The sequence below is a fragment of the Argentina anserina genome, chromosome 2, assembly GCF_933775445.1.
Source record: "Argentina anserina chromosome 2, drPotAnse1.1, whole genome shotgun sequence".
NCBI classification, from domain to species: Eukaryota; Viridiplantae; Streptophyta; class Magnoliopsida; order Rosales; family Rosaceae; genus Argentina; species Argentina anserina.
Window position 1 is genome coordinate 1,135,368 of NC_065873.1, and position 18,884 is coordinate 1,154,251.

The following is an 18,884-nucleotide window of genomic DNA, read 5'->3' on the forward strand; positions in this document are numbered from 1 at the left end:
TATTCATAAGAAACCTGTATGGTCAAAGTAACAAATTATACCACCCATAGAGTTTAGGCTTATAGTTACACAAGCCAACCATTTGGCTGATCAAATATCAATTTCACAATTTTGACCAAAAAAAAAATCAATTTCACAGACAATATTATGTGCAAAGATGTACTTGAAAACTCAAGAATTTTGTTATCAAGAAAACCCACTATCAAAAAAAATTTCGGAATCACTAGAGCAAACCAGGCCTTAGTGGCAGTTGTGAGTAGTTCATTATCAAAGCCATGGAACTAGTAGTGCCTGGGATGTCAAATATGTCAAAAGCAAGAACAAACAATGTGGGGGTTGTGCAAAAATGAAGACTGCACCATTTGGTAGAGTTGGGAAACTATCTGGTAGGGGCATCTGGCAACTCTCTCCATTGAAATATAATCTTCTAGGGAAAGCCCATCCATGTGAGAATGTGAAGGACTCCATGTCCTTCTTCAAAAGCATCTCTGTTGTGACTGAACCCAGTTCGTCCTCCGTGGTGGAAATCAGCTCGGCGTTCACGTAGGGTATGCCCCAAAAGAGGGCAACTTCATCTGCAAAAGTTCACATCTAGGGTGAGGAACTGTAATATTTTCCATCACTTTTATATCAAGGCATCTTAAACTTGCATGTTATGTGTTTGAGAGATTGCATCAGAACCCAACTTTGTTATTTTTCTAACTTTCTAACATGGTATGATACCATTTGGGAGACTTGAGATTGATATTGAGAATCTAGCTGTGTTGTAGAACTTCCTCCTTTATAGTTTACATTGAAATTAAAGGATGATCCATACAGACTCATGAGTAATCGAACGAATTACTTAGTAGGCAAATTTGTAGAACTTGTATTAGAGGTTCTGATGACTCGTGTGTTAATGAGGATCCTGAGAAGCTTGTCACTAACTATTGGATCGAAAAAAATTGAACCATGTTTTAATGTCGATCAATAATGTATATCAATACTGATTTAATTCATGCCAACACGTAGATCGACTGTTGACGGCTAAATTTTCATCCTTTTTTTTTTGTAACACATGGCTTTCTACTAAATGTGAACTCAGCAATTTGATGTAATTAGCACTGCTTATATGTACTTTTAAAAAATTATTAAACACTAAGTACCAGTCTCTTTTGAAAGAAGAGTGGACCGGGAAGTACCTCTAAACCCATCAGGAAGCATTGTACTGTTGAAACTATATATTGTTGTCCTCTGGCTGAAACCTGGATGCTGAACCAGTAAATTCCAGTCCAAAAAGCTTTTATGATAGTTATAGTTAGTAACTGTGAGTTTTACTCTCCAATGATCCACATAGTTGCTCATGATATGCCAATGGACTCTTATAGGGCACATATGATCAGTGCATTTCACCACATCAGGATCACTTTGAACATCATTTGTTAATGGGGAACTGGTTCTGTTATAACAAAGTGGAGAGAGATAGGGCCACAGTGAGGACAGTTGAATTGAAATTTGCATAATGCATACTCCGGACCAAGATAAACAGATAAGCCGAGGCTCATTCAGATTAGTGCAGTTTAAACGTATTTCTTGCGTACCTTTTGCATATTTCTGTAGTTATATCTGCTGATCTGCATCCACAGCTACATAAGGGGCATGCTGTGATGGTAGGATTGTAAAATGTAGAGAGTGAAACACAACAGACTGGTGTTTTGGCAGCTATAAAACTTGAATAGGTGCATGTAGTTTTCCATGTTCCTGAAAATCAGTATCACTATCACCAATATGAATTCATTGATCAGGTAGCTACTTATTTCAAAAATATATAGTGTGTTTATAGTTTGAAAACATTATAGGTCAGTTACAGAACAGATAGAATTTGTCTGTGTGTATCTGCTATGCATTCATTTTTTGTGTTGGTTAAAATACTTACTGAAAACTTGAACTTGTCTTTTACCCCCAATATCCAAAGAGACTGTCGGATTGACATCCAAAAGTGGTCCGCAAGTGTATCCAAGACCTGGTGCCATTAGAGTAAGGTTGAGAGGTGCAGTTCCAAAAGAATTTGCCTGCAAATTGCCAACTTTAAGTTGAAATGAAGAGAAAGACTTGGAGGGATTGATAGCCCATGCATCAAGAAGGCCACCACGGCAGCAGCCATCTGTCATTTGATCTGGGGAAGAATCTGGCATGAGATCAAGTATTTCAGGATCTTTGACGCAGGAGTGTAACATATCTGACTTGAAGGATGAGCAGTTTCCTTGTTTTGTGGCAAATGCACCCTTCATTGACCAAATCATCTCATTCTGTGCCCATATCCATCCCAGCTTCCAACCAGGTTGGTCTACATGACGATATTGGTAGAAATTTTGGATGGTTACCTTTGCCTGCAAATATTAACGTCTTCACCATTTTCAGAGATTTTTGTAGTTGAAGACTTCCATTTCTTACAATGCTGATTTTTGGACAATTGCTTAAACCAATACTTAAATCCTTCATGATTTTTCATACTTGATAAGAAGAAATTATGGCTTATAATTTTTTTAGACTCGGACCTCATGGGGTTGCTGTTCTGACAATGTGGAATCCCAAAAAGGTGTGACAATGTGTATTAAGTTAGTACAAAGTTCTGCATATTCGGCTCTTGTGCAGAAAAATTATAAATGGAGTGAAATGAAAACTTTTGAGGACTCAGTCAAGGCAGAACTGAATCTTGAACAGGAAACAAATTACTTGCACCTATGCATGAGCCTCCAGGTTGCTGTTCCATGCTTAAGAATTTGGCAGTCATGAATCATAGATTTTCTAATAAATCTTCGAGTTTTTGTAGTCTATTATGTTGATCTAATTGAACTAAGTTGAATGCAGTTTTGAGCAGAATGACAGTATACTGACCGAATAGCCATCATCTTCCCATTGATAAGTGTCGAAAGTAACTGTAATATTTCCATTTGGATCCAAGGGATCATAGCAGTCTGCAAAGCAAAGAAAGCAGTATCAGGTTTAAATATCAGCATGCAATTGCTCTCTCCCAATGAAGCTAAAGAATCAGCAAGGATGTTTCATGCCTGATAAACTTCCCATGGCAACTACTATTATTGACACTAGCGCGAAAGGCCACAAACAATTAGACTGGTTGGAGTGGATGCTGATGAATGCCATTTTTCGTTTCAGAAATGATCAACGTACAGGATAGATTAAACAGATTGTTATATGTAGTACTGTATATATATGAGACAAACTTGTAGACTTATTTTCCTTTAAAAACAAGAAACATTCTACATTAGTGTACAGACAAATCTAATCTCGCTTCTCGTTGCATGAATCAAACAAGAATCATTGGAAATATCAACTGGATATGAGCAAAAAGAAATCCAAATGACCTGGTCACTGGAGAAGGAGACGGAAGATTCGACTCCTGCGTAGCAACAGACTGGTTTGGCAGCCACCTCTTGGCATTTTTAAGCTAGAGAATTTCATGTAGTGTGTAAAAGGACGTCTGAAACTTAAGCATTTGACCATATTGGAGCTAGAAACTCAAAACTGTTCCTGTTAAAACTATGAAATTGATGATCGATCAGGAATATGGATAAAGGATTGTTCAGGAATATGGGGTATATTTGTAGGTCTATTCACTCTATTGTCATTCTCTTGTAGTACAAGTGTGCTTAATTATATAAACATGGGATTCTTATATTCCATGTAACTGTGAAATGAAACATGTATAATGCCAAGACCTGTGTCGTTTTGATCTAAGCATGGCTTTCGATAAGAAGAACTGGAATACTATTATACTAAGTAGCACAGACACGGACACGATTCGATACTTAGACACGTCATATAGAAATTGTTTTGGACACGGACACGTGGTGGACAAGTTAATTAAATATTATTTTAATATATATATATATATATTAAAAAAATTAATTTATAAATTTGAAAATATTTAGAATTTTAGATGTATATATATGTCAAAATGTGCATTAAAATGATGAAAACATAACTTGTTAGAACAACTAAAGACTTGATAAGTACCTTGGATAATCAAGGTTCAAATCCCACCACACGCATTCTTATTTTTATCACGAGTTGCTCTCCTTATATATATTAAAGTGTGCATAAATATAACAAAAACTGAATTTGTTGGAATGGTTGAAGAGTTTTTGAGTGCCTTGGATGACGAAGGTTCGAATCTCACCATAATCACTTTCATTTTTCATATGAGTTGGTGTGTGTCCGAGCCGTGTTCAAAATCAGTTCGTGTGTCCGTGTCGGACACGCAATACGCTGCCCATAGCACGTGTCCGTGCTTCATAGCTATTATATCTTTGCCAAAACCGACCCATGGGAGATTTGTTTTCCTATACATAGGAATCATAAGATGGAGCAGACCTGCCGAAATATGAATCGGGAATCTATGATTAATGCACAATAGAGAAAGTGAGAAAGTGAGAAAGTGAGAAAGTGAGAATTCATTTATGCACCATCTGTGTAAGTGACCCAACAACAATTAGATTATCGATCTCAACCATTTGATATGAAAAATTAGTTCATCTTACTCGAGCCTTACATTATATATGGAAGATACACTCATACACATGAGTACAATAATATCGATGTTTCCCTCACTCGAGTCAATTGGAACACAATAGATAGGGTTTAATTGCATTTTGTGGGGTATCAAAGATATACTATCTAAACAACCCCATATATCCATAAACTTTGATATTTCGATCTATTCCTTAATTAGTCTTATTGACTCGAAGATGACCTCTTCTAAATATCTTTATTATAAGTTTCTTTCCAATAATCTCCACCTCAGTCTGATATGAGCCAACATTAATCATCTCACTCTCCAAATGGTAATAGCCAATAGTATAAATATTACTTATCAGTATCGGTCAAGTGGTAAAAAGATGTATTAGGGATATATCGAGAATGTATCGGATTTACTATTTTAACTAAATTTATTATATTTATGAATTTTACTACAACCAAATACTATGACACAATCTGCCCCAAATATTAACCTATAGAGTAGGTCGTGTGGGAACCACTAACAAAGGAGGTACACCAAAATTTCGACATAGTCTCCTTTGAAAGTAGTCAATCATTCCTGCACAAAAATGATATTTTTATAATCACACATTCACCTCAACACCTGGAGCCTCCGTTGTAATAACCCTCGTTTTTAAACGATATTTGATTTAATCAAATTCTATTAAGTTGTGAAGTTTGATTTAAACCGAATATGATTACTTGCAAACGTTACGAAACGGGAACGGAAACGTTCCGAGAACGTTTAATAAGAAAACGTTACGTTTCCGAACGAATTTATCGACTTTTATTTCGTCGCTCGGTTGTGAAAACTTTCTTCACGGAAGTTGTAGAGCTCGTCGATACGAGTTCGTGGATATGTGACGCGTTCGAATCGGACGTCGGAGGTAAAAGTTATTAACGTCGGAAGTTAGTTTCCGATTTGGAAACTAGTATAAATAGATAATTATGGAATTAGGGTTTCCATAATCAGAAACCCTTTCTCTCTCTCTCCCATTCAGCCCGCCTCCCTCTCTCTTTCTCTCTCTCTCTCCCTCTCTCCCTCACGACACTCTCTCCCGAAACCATCGATCTCCCTCTCCGATCTCCGCCACCCCGCGTCCGTGAGCCACACCGCCGGCACTACGAGCGTCGCACGGCCTCCAGCAGTCGACCCCGAGGTCGACGCACTGTCTCTCGCCGTCTTGGAGTCGCGTTGCACGTCACCGAGCCAAGACCGACTGTTTCGAGCTCGTCGGCGATTCTCCGGTGCTTCCACGGCGTGATAGAGGTAAGGGTTGTGAAATTGAATGGGTTGTGATGTTGTTGTGTTGATTTTGGGAGGTTTTGTTGTGATTCGGAGGTAGATGGAGGAGAGGGATACCGCCGCCTAGAGGCGGCGCGTGAGGGAGTAGGGGGCAAGCTATGGGTGGTCGGAGACCGTGGGGAAGTAGAGGAGGAAGAGAGGGTGGTTTTGGAGGCGGCGGTGGCGTGATACGCGCCGTGGTTAGCCTCGGCGCATGGGCCCCACGCGCGGCCCGCCGGAGGTGGCGCGTGTACCACACGCGCCGCCACTTGCGGCGGTGTGAAAATGTTTTCCAATAGGGGTATTTTGGTAATTTACTGTGTAACGGTAAATGTAAATGTAAATTTTATTTACTACGGTAAATGTAATTAAATTTTTACCTTCGGTAAATGTAATTATAAATTACTTTCAGTAAATGTAAAAAGTAATTTGTAAAAGGGTAATTTAGTAAATTTTATTTACTGAGTTGTATTTACATTTAAATCGTACGTATACGTACAGAAATACGTATTAATATTTATACGTACAGAAATACGTATTTAATATTTATACGTACAGAAATACGTATTTAATATTTATACGTACAGAAATACGTATATAGTATTTATACGTACAGAAATACGTATATAGTAATTATACGTACAGAAATACGTATTAATTGAGTATTGCACAGTAACCGTGAATAGTGAACCGTGAACAGTAATTTCGTAAAACCGAAAATTGCTGAACAGTAACCAATTAATACTGTTATGGCATTTAAAGGTTTACGAAACGATTCTAAATTCTTTTCTTATTCTTTTAAGGTGATCATTAATCGAGGAAAGGAATTATCATCGGGAATTGAGGATTTACGCTCGAGTCGATAAGGTGAGTAAAATCTCACTGAATTACGAATCTACCCTCGTGGTGATTCAACATTTTTACAAGTGTGTTTATCAGATGAATTACAACATGTATATAATTTGGTGGACTACATATATACAGTATAATGGTAATAAGTACATATATATATAGTTCATTAAATTACGTACTGTTATTAATTCATTAAAAATAGTCATTTCGGTGACAGAAAAATTGTGCATGTGTGTGATTTAAATGGTACGATATGATGTGAGATTATCGTACGTAATTTTTAGGTGTTTATGAAATATGACATGTATAGGATATAGTGGACTATGTATATATTGTATAAATGGTAAATAAGTACGAATATATATAGTTTGCTATATAATATACTGTTATGATTTTTATTGTGGATATATCGTGAAAGTTTTAAAACGTACAATATGATGTGTGATTATTGTACATGATTTATCACGGAAAATGTGAAATATTGTGATTTGTCTTCGGACGTGATGTGTGGTACAATATGATGTGAGATTATTGTACATGTGAGGCAAGTCGGAACCTAGCCTTTGGCCGGGCGAAGGTTACGATACAGTTAGAGCTCTAGTCTGTCTGCCATAGTACTGCATGGAGGTAACGGGTGGTTATCTGCTCATGGGTACTCAGCTTGTTTTGGATGTTGGGTGGCGGGTGGTTACCCAACATCAGCGGTATACTAAGTGAGGGGTAACGGATGTGTACCAGCGCTCATTAGTTACCATTTTGTGAAAGTATTAGAGTAACCAGATGGGCTGCTCATTTTCTCATGATTTTCATTATACTGTGTTGATGTGGAGTTGTGTCTTTTACGAGACAAGAGTTATTTTAATATTTTACTCATACGAGCTGCAAAGCTTACCGGGTTTGTGTTGCAATCCCGGTGCACCAATTTCAATGGTGTAGGGGATACTTCCGCAGGTGCTGAGTAGTAGTGATTGAGTGACGACTCCGAAGACTCGAAGTCGATCGCATCCAGTCGTGGTGAGGTTCCAGCGTGGATTGTGTGTGTGATTTGGTGTGATTTTATTTGTGAGGTTGTTGTGAGGATTATACAATTCCATTTGTTATATGTTGAACTATCATTTGGGTTTGTAATAATCGGCTTGACTGAGTTATATTTTAAACTCAGATGTGATCCGCTGTTACGCTTTAATGATTTCGATTTATTTGAGATTATTTGGTGTTTAACGACTTTAGAATTTTGAGTTTTTAAGCTCGAAATTTTGGGGTCGTTACATCCGTGCTCCCAACACATAAACCAAACTCCACAACAAACTCAAATTTATCAGAGCAAGACTGTATCCTTACAACTAAACTGGCGGAAGCTGCAAGAATGATTATGCCTCACTCCATGTACCATTGGCCTCCTCAAACTTTTCCTGCAAATTGGGCGGTTGAAAACAAAGGGCATAAGGGAAAGTAATTTAAAACACATACCCGTTAAAGTGAATGGACGAAAAATCAATACCGAAATAAGGTAAACAATTATAATTACTTCCCCAATTTTCTATACTACGAAATACTAATGCACGCGATTTCTGATTATAAAAACGTAATTTAAATATTTCTTCCAAGGATTTCTCTCCAAGGAACACAAGCAAATATGAGGTCAAACAAGAACCAAAAATTACCACTCTTGATCTCAAATATAGAAGCAGTCAACTCGATAATAGAGCATCACCAATAATTCACACACAATCCTGTTACGCCACTCACAAACAAATATGAGATCACAACATATCCCTACGAATCGCACGTGCATCACTCTTTGAATGTATATCAGTGGTCAACTAGTACATCATCTCTCTTCTAGTGACGTAGTAGCATTTGCAACACTGTTGGTTCATCATTTCTCTTCCGGTTCTAGAAAAAGGAGTAGCCCCGCTAGTCATACTAACATCGTCATGCAATATGTCCCCGGACAATTAGAAATACTCTCCCAATAACATCAGAACACTACCGGTTCATCCCCTCCCTTCCGGTTCTAGAAAAAGGACTAGCCCCACTAGTCATAATAATATCATAGACGGACTAACCTTGCTAGTCAATATCATATCATTAGAACATTGCCGGTTCATCCCCTCTCTTCCAAATCTAGAAAAAGGACTAGCCCATGTAGTCATATAGTATGCCCCCCAGGCAATCAATAAATCTGCTCGTTCATCTCCTCTCTTCTTAGGGGTGTAAATGAGCCGAGTCTAGCCGAATACTAGGTTGTTCATGTTTGGCTCATTTTTATTTGATCGAGCTTGAGCCAGGCCAAAATTTAATTTTTGTACTTTATGTTCAAACTCGGCTCGGCTTGAAAAAGCTCGAGCTGGGTTGAGCCGGTTAATTTTATTAGATGAGATCGAACTTGAATTGAACTGCTTTGAATTATACGAAAATAAATTTAAAAATTTAAAAGAAAATTCAAAATCTAATGTCATTACATCTCACAAAACTCATTTTATTTGTAATAAACTAAAAATAACAAATTCAACTTATTATAGACCTTAAAGTCTTTAACTTAATTATTTTAGAAAAAAAACATTTTAGCTCTTTCGAACTAATATTATATTTAAATATTATTTCTCATATAAAATTATACTTTATATTTAATATAAAAGTCAATAAGTTAAACGTAATTAATAAACGAGTTGAACTTTTAACAAGGACAAGCTAGTTCGCGAGCTAAACGAGCAGAATACTTGTTGTTTAAGCTCGGCTCATTTTCATGGTCCGGCTAAATATTGAGCTCAAACTCGACTAATTTAACTTTACGAGTTCGAGCTGAACATGCTAAAAATAAGTCGAATATGAGTCAAACACAAGCGGCTCCAGCCTAAATATAACCATATCTCTTCCAGCTTCAATAAAGGACTAGCCCCGCTAGTCGTATAGTATGCCCCCGCACAATCAATAAATCTGCTAGTTCATCCCCTCTCTTCTAGATTCAATATACATCTCATACAATCTCTCATAAATCAATCTTGAGTCCCACTCGGTAACATATCCAACACTTTTCTCAAACTCATACTCTGCACCGATACCATCTAACTGACTAACTGAAATAACCGAAATCACCACCTGAATGATCACCCATCACCCAACACTCATCCACAGAAACCCTGTACGACAACCCCAAGTCTCACTCGAGATCATATGACTACCACCCTCTTCGGACTCAAAACAAACCGCCAACGATCAAGAATAAATGCCGATATGACAAGCTCTCACATTCACAACAAGTCTACAACACTCACTTTAACAACACAAGCCTCCTATCCATTTCGGTAAGCAAATCACAAATGCATCATCGAAACCGACACACATAACCAATATCATAACAATCATCCATCAAGCCAATCACACAACAAGCATTATTATCAACACAAGAAATCTACCAATCATTTTGTAAGTAAAACCGCATGCATTTATATTGAAAAACAAGGTCCACTCATAGCAGCTCCCGGCGTGAGGACCCTCGTTAAGTGGAGTACCCATACGTTGTCCTAAATCACAGAACAACATTACGAAATCAATATACACGAATCCACCGAGATTCATAAATTACGAATCATTTCCAAACACTTATCCGGTATCCAAAATCGAAAATAATATGTCGTTAGGATCGTATCGACAATTGCTACTTAATGGAGTCACCTATTGCTCCAAAAATCACCGCACGTGCAACCACAGTGGCTGCGCGTGGATCCCACGTGCCATCTCCTCCAACCACTCCAAAATGACTCGACTCCAACATGAAAGTTATAGATCACAAAAAAAAAACTTCTTTCATAACTGCGTCGAAGCCCAAATCGGCGGGGAAGAGGTCGAAAATCGTTGTTCCATCTTGGAACAGTACACCAAATTCCCAAATCATAAAACTCGATCTTGCCGCTCAATTCGAACTCTGAAATGCTTGGAATCGAAACCAGAATAAGGAAATAAGGAGGAAGGGAGTAATCTGGAGCTTCGGGGTGGTCGGAGGCGGTGTGCCGACGACGACAAACCTTCAAGTCGTTGTAGCTCCGAGCATGGTGGTTGGCAAGAAAGATCGATGGAAGACGAAGAGGAAGATCGATGGAAAAACGACGAGGCACAGTGAACGAGACCGGTGGCACGCCGATTAGTGGCCAGACAGTGGAGATCAGACGAAGAGAAGATCCGGCTGGGTTTTCCGGTGAACAGTGCCACACAAATTCAAATTTCTCATCTTATGATTTTTCCTCTTTTCATCCCCTATTTATACTATTTCCCAAAAATGCACTAGTTCCTTTTTTATTCGTAACTTTTTTCATACGAACTCTGATTTGGGCGTGCCGCATGTCTACGAACTCGTAACAACGAGCCATACAACTTTCATGAATGAAGTTTTCTCGTAAAACTTACGCATCAAACAATCAACTTTTAGAGTCGTTACACTTAGTACGACTCTCGATTTGAGTAAAAAGTAAAAGTATAATCGCAAGGAATGGTAAAAGATTCGGGGCGTATCATACCAAATAAAAGACATAAATTATTTCAAATAATAAAAAGAAGTGTCTAAATAAGAATTTGTTGGATTTGAGGCAGATAGACCGGGGTTTGGTTTCATATATGAAGTTGAAGGTTTTGCCTGATGATGTTTTCAGCTTCTCTGATTAAGATATCGACGATCAAAATCATTTTAAATATGAATATAAAGTTTTTGCGTTCGAATAAGATGAATTTTTTCACTGATTTGAGGCGCATCACGTCTCAATTTTAGATTTAGTCATTTTTTCTTCCTCGTATAAGTAAAATGATGACATTTTTATTTGAAATAAAATTTAAAAGTTCTGATATATCGGGTCAAAATCAGGTTAACTCGATATATCAGATTTTGATTATGAAATTACCGTTGACCGATAATTTAAAATGATATATAGGATATCATATTATTTTCCTAGTATCGGAGATATATCAAGGATATATTAAGGCTATATCGGGATATTTAAAACAGAGGTAATAGCTCATTTCGACTTCCAAATTCCAAATCTTGTGATCCAGTTGTAACATTAAGTCATGAACTTCCCCAAATTATAACCTAACCTTAGCTGAGCTGGCTAGTTTGTAATATATCGTCTCATGCTATGATCATCTTACCTTTTCAGCACTCTTCTCTCCCCACTTGCTATTTTGTTAAAATCTAAAGAATGAAACTGCGCGCTCGATCAACTTTTCTATGATATAGAAACTCCATCACATTCACATATATGGACTTTCGGGGTTTCCACCTTTTTTGGGTATTTTGAGGCTATCTTCATCATGCATGTGTATGAATTTATATATTCTCACAGTAACATAGAAGCATACATTGTCGGATCATGAACTCGTCTTTTAGATACCACCTTCCAGAATCAGATTATAACTCCCTATAACATGGGCTGCTCACTTTGTTTGAATTAGTAGAATAGAGTGCACACCAGTGTCAACGCATGGGCTAAATCATGCAAATTCTCCCATATGTTTTGAATAATGGAAAATGATGATTTTTTTTTCTTTTCGATGGAATCAACAATGGTGTACTACTTAAGGTTCGCCCGGACACTAATTCACGTCGAGATATCTTGTCATATCACTTCATATATGACCACTAAATATAAGATTTATCTCCAATTAGCGTCGGTGAGATTTCAATCTGGTTATGGCCGGGTGCATGTTCCACACTGCTCTCTTAGGAAGTGAACCTCCGATCCTGTGATGATTAAAAACGATGGACTCAATATAATTTTATGTTTGATGCCATTTAATGAATCTTTGGTTGTTCTTTTGTTAGCTTTAATCGATAGCTAGAGTTGCTTGAAGGTCAGTGAATAATCACATTTTGGTTTCTATTTAAGACAAGCACGCATGTATGTTTTGTTATTTTGGTCATTTTTGTTGGACTCATCTACAGTTTTATACAACACTACAAGACAATGGCCATAGCTTTGTTAGGTTTTGTACTCAAAAGTCTGAAGCCAAATCACATCTCCAGATCAAAAGTCAGTTGCATGCCTGACTGCCTGTGATCGATGATATTACTGATCTATGGACGAACTACCTACCTATACGGACCTAACCGGCCATTCATTACACCTAGTTGTGAAAAGCTGCTTAATTACAAGTCAAATTGAAGAACTATATGGTTTTGGTGCCGATTTCCATTTTTGAACCACTTTTCGGTCGAATTACTTCATCTCCACCGTCTAGTATATAGATAATATTGTGTAGATCATCTCCACAAAAATTCAGACAATTTGGTGATCGTTAAGGTCCTCAAAATCGAAAAACAGATGGACGGACTGAATTCTGTCAAACATGAACCGTTCATGTTTTTAACAGAAAACACAATTAGGAGACCCTTAAAGATCACCAAATTGACTGAAATTTTACAGAGCTGATCTGCACAATATTATCTAGATATTAGACGGTGGAGATGAGGAAATGCAATCCGAAAGTGGTGCAAAAATGGAAATCTGCACCAAAACAATGGTGCGGACCTCCGCAACCAAGAAGGGCTGTATGTGTGTGTGTATATATATATATATATGCACAAATCGAGAGCGGACGTCTGTAACGTCGCTGCTTCCGGTGACACGCAATGACGGTGCGGAAAAGGTGTCGGTCACACTCCCCCTTTTGGCGCTCATGTCTATGCCGGAATAAAGAAATTTCGGCACGGTGCCGAGAAACTTGAAATTTCCAAAACTTTCGCGATTCTATCCGCTGTGAGTCAGCGATGGAACTCCGGCCGGCACTTTCCGCACCGTCATTGCGTGTCGCCGGAAGCAGCGACGTCCGCACTTACGGACGTCCGCTAACCGGCCTATATATATATATATAGTTGAATTTATTGCTCTTAAAATAAGTTGGTCCGGATCTTATACTACTAGTAAACCAAACTTTTTCAACTACATAGTTGGCCGATTACGGATCAATAATCATTCAGTACCCTACGTATTGAACCGGTAATGTTTGACTTCAGATTTGCTATCTACGTAGTACATACGTAGCTAGATACATGTACCGTATATTAGTATCTCAACTCATGAAGTAGCTAAATTGATCGATTTTATGCAGTGGTTGATTACTTCTAGCTATTATATGCAATTGCAAATTTGAAATTAGTCTATCTTGACATAATCTCGGATTTCTCTGCAGTTCATGTATGCATCAATGTGTTTATTACTTTTATTGTATGCCGGCTATTAATGTATCAGGGGCAGCCCGGAGGGTTTGCCAAACGTGCGGTTGCACTGGGCCTCCGATTTCCAGGGGGCCTCAAATATATATATATATATATATATATTTTGGTATATACATTTACTAAACAAATATATATTAATGCAATACATGCACAAATAACACTTCTCAGATTAGTTGGCAATCTCTTGGGTTTTTTTTGAACTCTCATTGTCTTATGGTCTAGACTGCACGGAATCGGGTACAGGTATGTTGAAGCGAAACATTTAGAAACGCGGAAGCGTGCTTTTAAAATTTTTTAGGAAGCGGGTACGTTTTGGAAACGTCGAAATAAAAAAAATATATAAATTATACAAAAAATAAATATAATAACAAATTTTTTATTTAAGTAACTCAAAATCTCAAATAACTTAAATAACTTGGTGTTCAACATTCAAAATAATACAAACATAATGAGAGATCTAGATATCAACAAGAGAGAAGGAGGGTCGGCGACTCGGCGGAGGTCAAAAATATGTCGAAATAAGTCATTTGACTCGACGAAGGTAGGTCTAGCCCTTCATTTAAAAAAAACATAAAAACCTTTATTTTTTAGAAACTTGCGTTTCCAAAACATATTTGTCTAGAAACACGTTTCCGGGCATTTCCGGCACGTTTCCGGACGTTTCCGGCGCGTTTCCTGAGTGGTTCCGCTTCGGAAGCAGGAAACGTGGGTGTAGGCACGTTTCCGTGCTTCCTAGCTTATGGTAAGTGGTTCGAACCCCATTATATTTTTTATTTTCATGTATTGTAAGACACTAATTATTTTCTTTCTCAACTAAAAAAATGTATACACTGTTTCCTTGACTTTTTTTTTCTGACAATTTTTTTCCCTGTATCTCTCCTCCCTATTCTTCTTTTTAATTATCTCCGTCAATTCTTTTCAATAAAAGTTTGAAATCATTATGTTATATATATATATATATATATCTCAGTAAAAAAGAATTTCCGCACGGGTCCTCTAAGTTCAACGGACCGGCCCTGTAATGTATAATCATGCATGCATGCATGCATGTACTTATTATAGTGATATATACTTCTGCAAAAATGATACACTAAAAATAAAAAACATGTTTCTTTCAGCCATCTCTTAATTTGTATTATGGAAATCATAACTCTACAAAGCGATCGTGAGCTATATATATATATATATATATATATATATATATATATATATATATATATATATATATATATATATATATATAGTCTCTATCCAGAGTGAAGCTTCACTCTGAAATTACAGAGTGAAGTTTCAATTTTGCCACACTTTTCGGTCAATTTTTTTCACCATAAGTGATTCAATATTTAGGTATGCTATTCAAGATCATCTCTACAAAATTTCATATAATTCGGACATCGCTAAGGTATTGAAATTAGATTAAATCAATGAATGAAATAAAACTGTTCAACGTGAACCGTTCGTGTAAATCTCAATTTTGAAAACTCAAACCATTGTCGAATTAGATGAAATTTTGTAGAGATGATCTTGAATAACATACCTAAATATTGAATTGCTTATGGTGAAAAATTTTGACCGAAAAGTGTGTCAAAATTGAAACTTCACTCTGTAATTTCAGAGTGAAGCTTCACTCTGGATAGAGACTATATATATATATATATACAGTAAATATATTAAATTTAATCTACAATTTATACTATGAATGTGTACTGAATCATTTATCAATAATTCAATATATTAACTTATTGTGTATATATATGCCAGACAATCTAATCTACTAATTAATTTATACAGTATATATATAGTATCTATATATAACTTTATATAATCATGCACTGATACGTTAGTGTAAGACGCATATGGTACGTTGTATATAGTTTGGCATAATGATATACCAAGCAGGCAAACATAAAACGTATATTTTGTTTTTGCCCATCTCTTTGCATAATGGAACAACTCATGACTCTACATATCCCACTTCTATCGTGATTTTAGGCATCCAGTCCTCCTTACTTTATTTTTAGGGATGAAGTTATTATTGTAATTAAGTTTCTAACTGCACATTGTATAACAAAATAAGAGACCATCTATATAATCTGGACAAGCAAGGAAGTGCATGTCCGTCAGCTCATATTTGACTTGGTTCTAGTTAGGGACCCCAATGTTTCAGAAGAAAAAGTCGATAAAGTATTAAGTATTTAGAGGATAGAAGTTCGTCATGCATACAAGACAATAATTCAGAAATGTATATATAATAAAGGATCCTGAAAATCTGCATTTCTTGTGGATATCAATCCCAATATATCTGCCATTTCTCCTTCATGATCAACAGTGACAGCACAGTTTCATCTTGATGATCCTAAGCGTATCAAGAACCATGCTTTTGTGACGTTAAGAATCTTATGAAAGTTCTAAATCAAATTTATTAATAGTGTAGGACATCGTTTGAAGGATCCCTATATTTAACAACATATATACTTATTTTCACTGATATAACTGGAACGCTGACAACACTGGCTCGTGAAGACTGAAACCATACAAAAGGATTTGGATGAGAATGAGCATGCATGATCTAAGTATATTTAACTTACTAACTTAGTTCTTAACTCATATATACATGCACTACTAACCTAATAAGAGATACTGTATATCATTTTTCCTCTGTATATGCATTATTGTAACTTGTAAGCCTGAAAAATCCGTGTGAACATTGTTAATGATCGTCTAGATGTTAGAACAGGGTGTGCATCACATAATAAATATAAGTAGGGCAGCCGCAAGTGTAGTTAAAGCAATCGAGTTGACCCCGATAGAATAAGAGCTTCTAACAGATCACTATTATTGTCTACTTGCTCATTCACCCCTTTCTATATATATCTATCAGTACTGCTAGCTAGCTCCGATTCAAGCTTAGTTAATCCACTCGACCCCAGAAGATCGAGGAAATGTGTCAAATCAACAGGCCAGCAATGGAGGAAGATAAAGTCCATGCTTATGCTTCCCCCAGGCCACTAATGTCAGCACCATGCCACCTTCTCCCTCAGCTGCTATTTTTGTATCCTCTAGAAACTTTAGTTAATTTGATTACTTCAGTAGTGATGAACTCGTATCATGTTTTCTTCTTCGAAATGATTTTGCAGGTCAGAAGATTCGAAAGCTGAAGAAGGGAAGAAATCCAATCCCTCATCTTTCAGTGAGGTTCTGGGTTTGCGGGAGTTATTTTGTCCCCAGGTTAGAGATTCAATCTAAAGTTCTAAACCAATATAATGATAGTAATCTAGCCCCAAACTCTGGGGTCAAATTGAGCATGCTCCAGTTTGCCGAGAAATTAGGATCTTGTTACGTGCCCCAACTACGTAGAGTGTTGAAAATATGGTTTTTTCATATTACTAAAACATAGGTCTCTTTATATACCTGTATATATTATCTACTTTTAAATTGCTTAATGAAATGTATTGTTGTAAAACGTTTTGTAATTACACTATCAGGTGTGGAGAGCATCTCTAGCTGAGCTTGTTGGCACAGCAGTGCTTGTTTTTGCTATAGACACGATTGTGATCTCCTCCATTGAGACCAAGACCTCAGCACCAAACCTTGTCTTGTCAATCCTTGTAGCAATCATCGTAACGATTCTCTTGATTGCTGCCAACCCAGTTTCCGGAGGCCACATCAACCCCGTCATCACCTTCGCCGCGGCACTCGTCGGCATCATTTCCTTTTCACGCGCTGCTGTGTACATTTTCATGCAATGCGTCGGAGGGATTCTAGGTGCCTTTGCACTCAAGGCTGTGGTCAATAGTAGCCTTGAAGCAGCATTCTCGCTTGGAGGTTGCACCCTAACCGTGGTTGCTCCAGGCCCACAAGGGCCCGTTACGGTCGGGATCGAGACGGGCCAGGCCCTTTGGCTCGAGATTATTTACACATTTATTTTCCTCTTTGCTTCGATATGGATGGCGTTCGACCACCGCCAAGCCCGTGCCTTGGGTAAGGTTATGGTCCTCTCTATCGTCGGAATAGTGGTGGGTATTCTCGTGTTTATTTCGACCACGGAAAACAGACCGTAAAGGGTTACACCGGAGTCGGGATGAACCCTGCTAGATGCCTCGGGCCGGCGATCGTTCGTGGTGGCCACCTCTGGACCGAGCACTGGGTATTTTGGGTGGGGCCCACTATCGCTTGCTTCGCGTTCTACTTGTACGTCAAGCTCATTCCCCGTCAACATTTTAATCATGGAGAGGGGTACAAGTATGACATCTTCGACTATATGAAGAGTCTTCCCAAGTAGAAGAGTATTGCATTATGACACATAAACATTTATATTTGGTTAATCTGGCTTGTTTCTCAAAACATTTCCAAAAAGCTTGTTTCTCAAAAGAATGTACTTATTTGAATCGTGTATTGCTTCCTAAGAATTGACATATTATAGTTATCAACAGATTCGGACCTAAAATTTAGATATTTGAGACGAGATCATAAGATGAGGCCCTCTAGTACTTCGGTACGAAAAAAATCAATAAATAAACACTTACTGGACTTGAAATCATAAAATAAAACTACAATTCTAAATTTTAAAATACATTATTAAAAATTACTTGAAATTACTCACTTAAATATTACTCATCTTGCAGTCTTCTTGGATGCGGAAGAATCAATTAACTTTGCATAATCAACATTCTCAAACACTTTCTTTTCAAATGATAACATAGCTAAGCCATTTTTATTCTACAACTTTCCCACATAGGTTTATTATCAGAAAAGTTCTCAGATATTAAAATATATATGTAAAACAAATGTCAGATTTTGGAGTTAAGGCGGCCGCTGCTTAGACCTCACCTCAAGTCCGGACTTGGTTATCAATTGATATTAATTGGCTATCTTAATGAAGCTTTGTCATGAGTCCAACTCTCATACACTCTTCATCTATCTTAGAACACACAAGATCGTGAGTGATTTGCAAACTATTGCTCTATTGGTGTTTTTTTT

General features: G+C 37.3%; 3 protein-coding genes across 4 annotated transcripts in view; 1 reads left to right on the top strand and 2 right to left on the bottom strand.

The window, feature by feature from the left end:
- Positions 1 to 18,884, bottom strand: part of LOC126782026 (translocon-associated protein subunit alpha) — a 213,912-nt gene that overhangs the window by 78,516 nt on the left and 116,512 nt on the right. The window lies entirely within an intron of this gene.
- LOC126782293 (COBRA-like protein 1) lies at positions 83 to 3,144 on the bottom strand. Its single transcript, XM_050507513.1, has 6 exons — positions 3,051 to 3,144; positions 2,878 to 2,957; positions 1,916 to 2,369; positions 1,581 to 1,740; positions 1,182 to 1,438; positions 83 to 575 (listed from the first exon to the last, which is right to left on the bottom strand). Exons 1-6 carry the CDS (start codon positions 3,142 to 3,144, stop codon positions 268 to 270), a joined length of 1,353 nt encoding a protein of 450 aa, XP_050363470.1. The 3' UTR covers positions 83 to 267.
- On the top strand, positions 16,847 to 18,186 carry LOC126782024 (uncharacterized). Its single transcript, XM_050507169.1, is given in 4 exon segments — positions 16,847 to 16,917; positions 17,042 to 17,132; positions 17,390 to 17,956; positions 17,959 to 18,186. Coding segments are annotated over 4 exon segments (957 nt in total).

What these genes read in the sequence shown, in the direction of transcription:
- LOC126782293 (XM_050507513.1), bottom strand. Translation starts at nt 3,144, where the DNA reads ATGGCATTCATCAGCATCCACTCCAACCAGTCTAATTGTTTGTGGCCT. An exon ending in AAGACAAGTTCAAGTTTTCA is followed by an intron (nt 1,741 to 1,915) that starts GTAAGTATTTTA and finishes ACTGATTTTCAG; the next exon opens with GAACATGGAAAACTACATGC. An exon ending in ACTACAGAAATATGCAAAAG is followed by an intron (nt 1,439 to 1,580) that starts GTACGCAAGAAA and finishes TTGTTATAACAG; the next exon opens with AACCAGTTCCCCATTAACAA.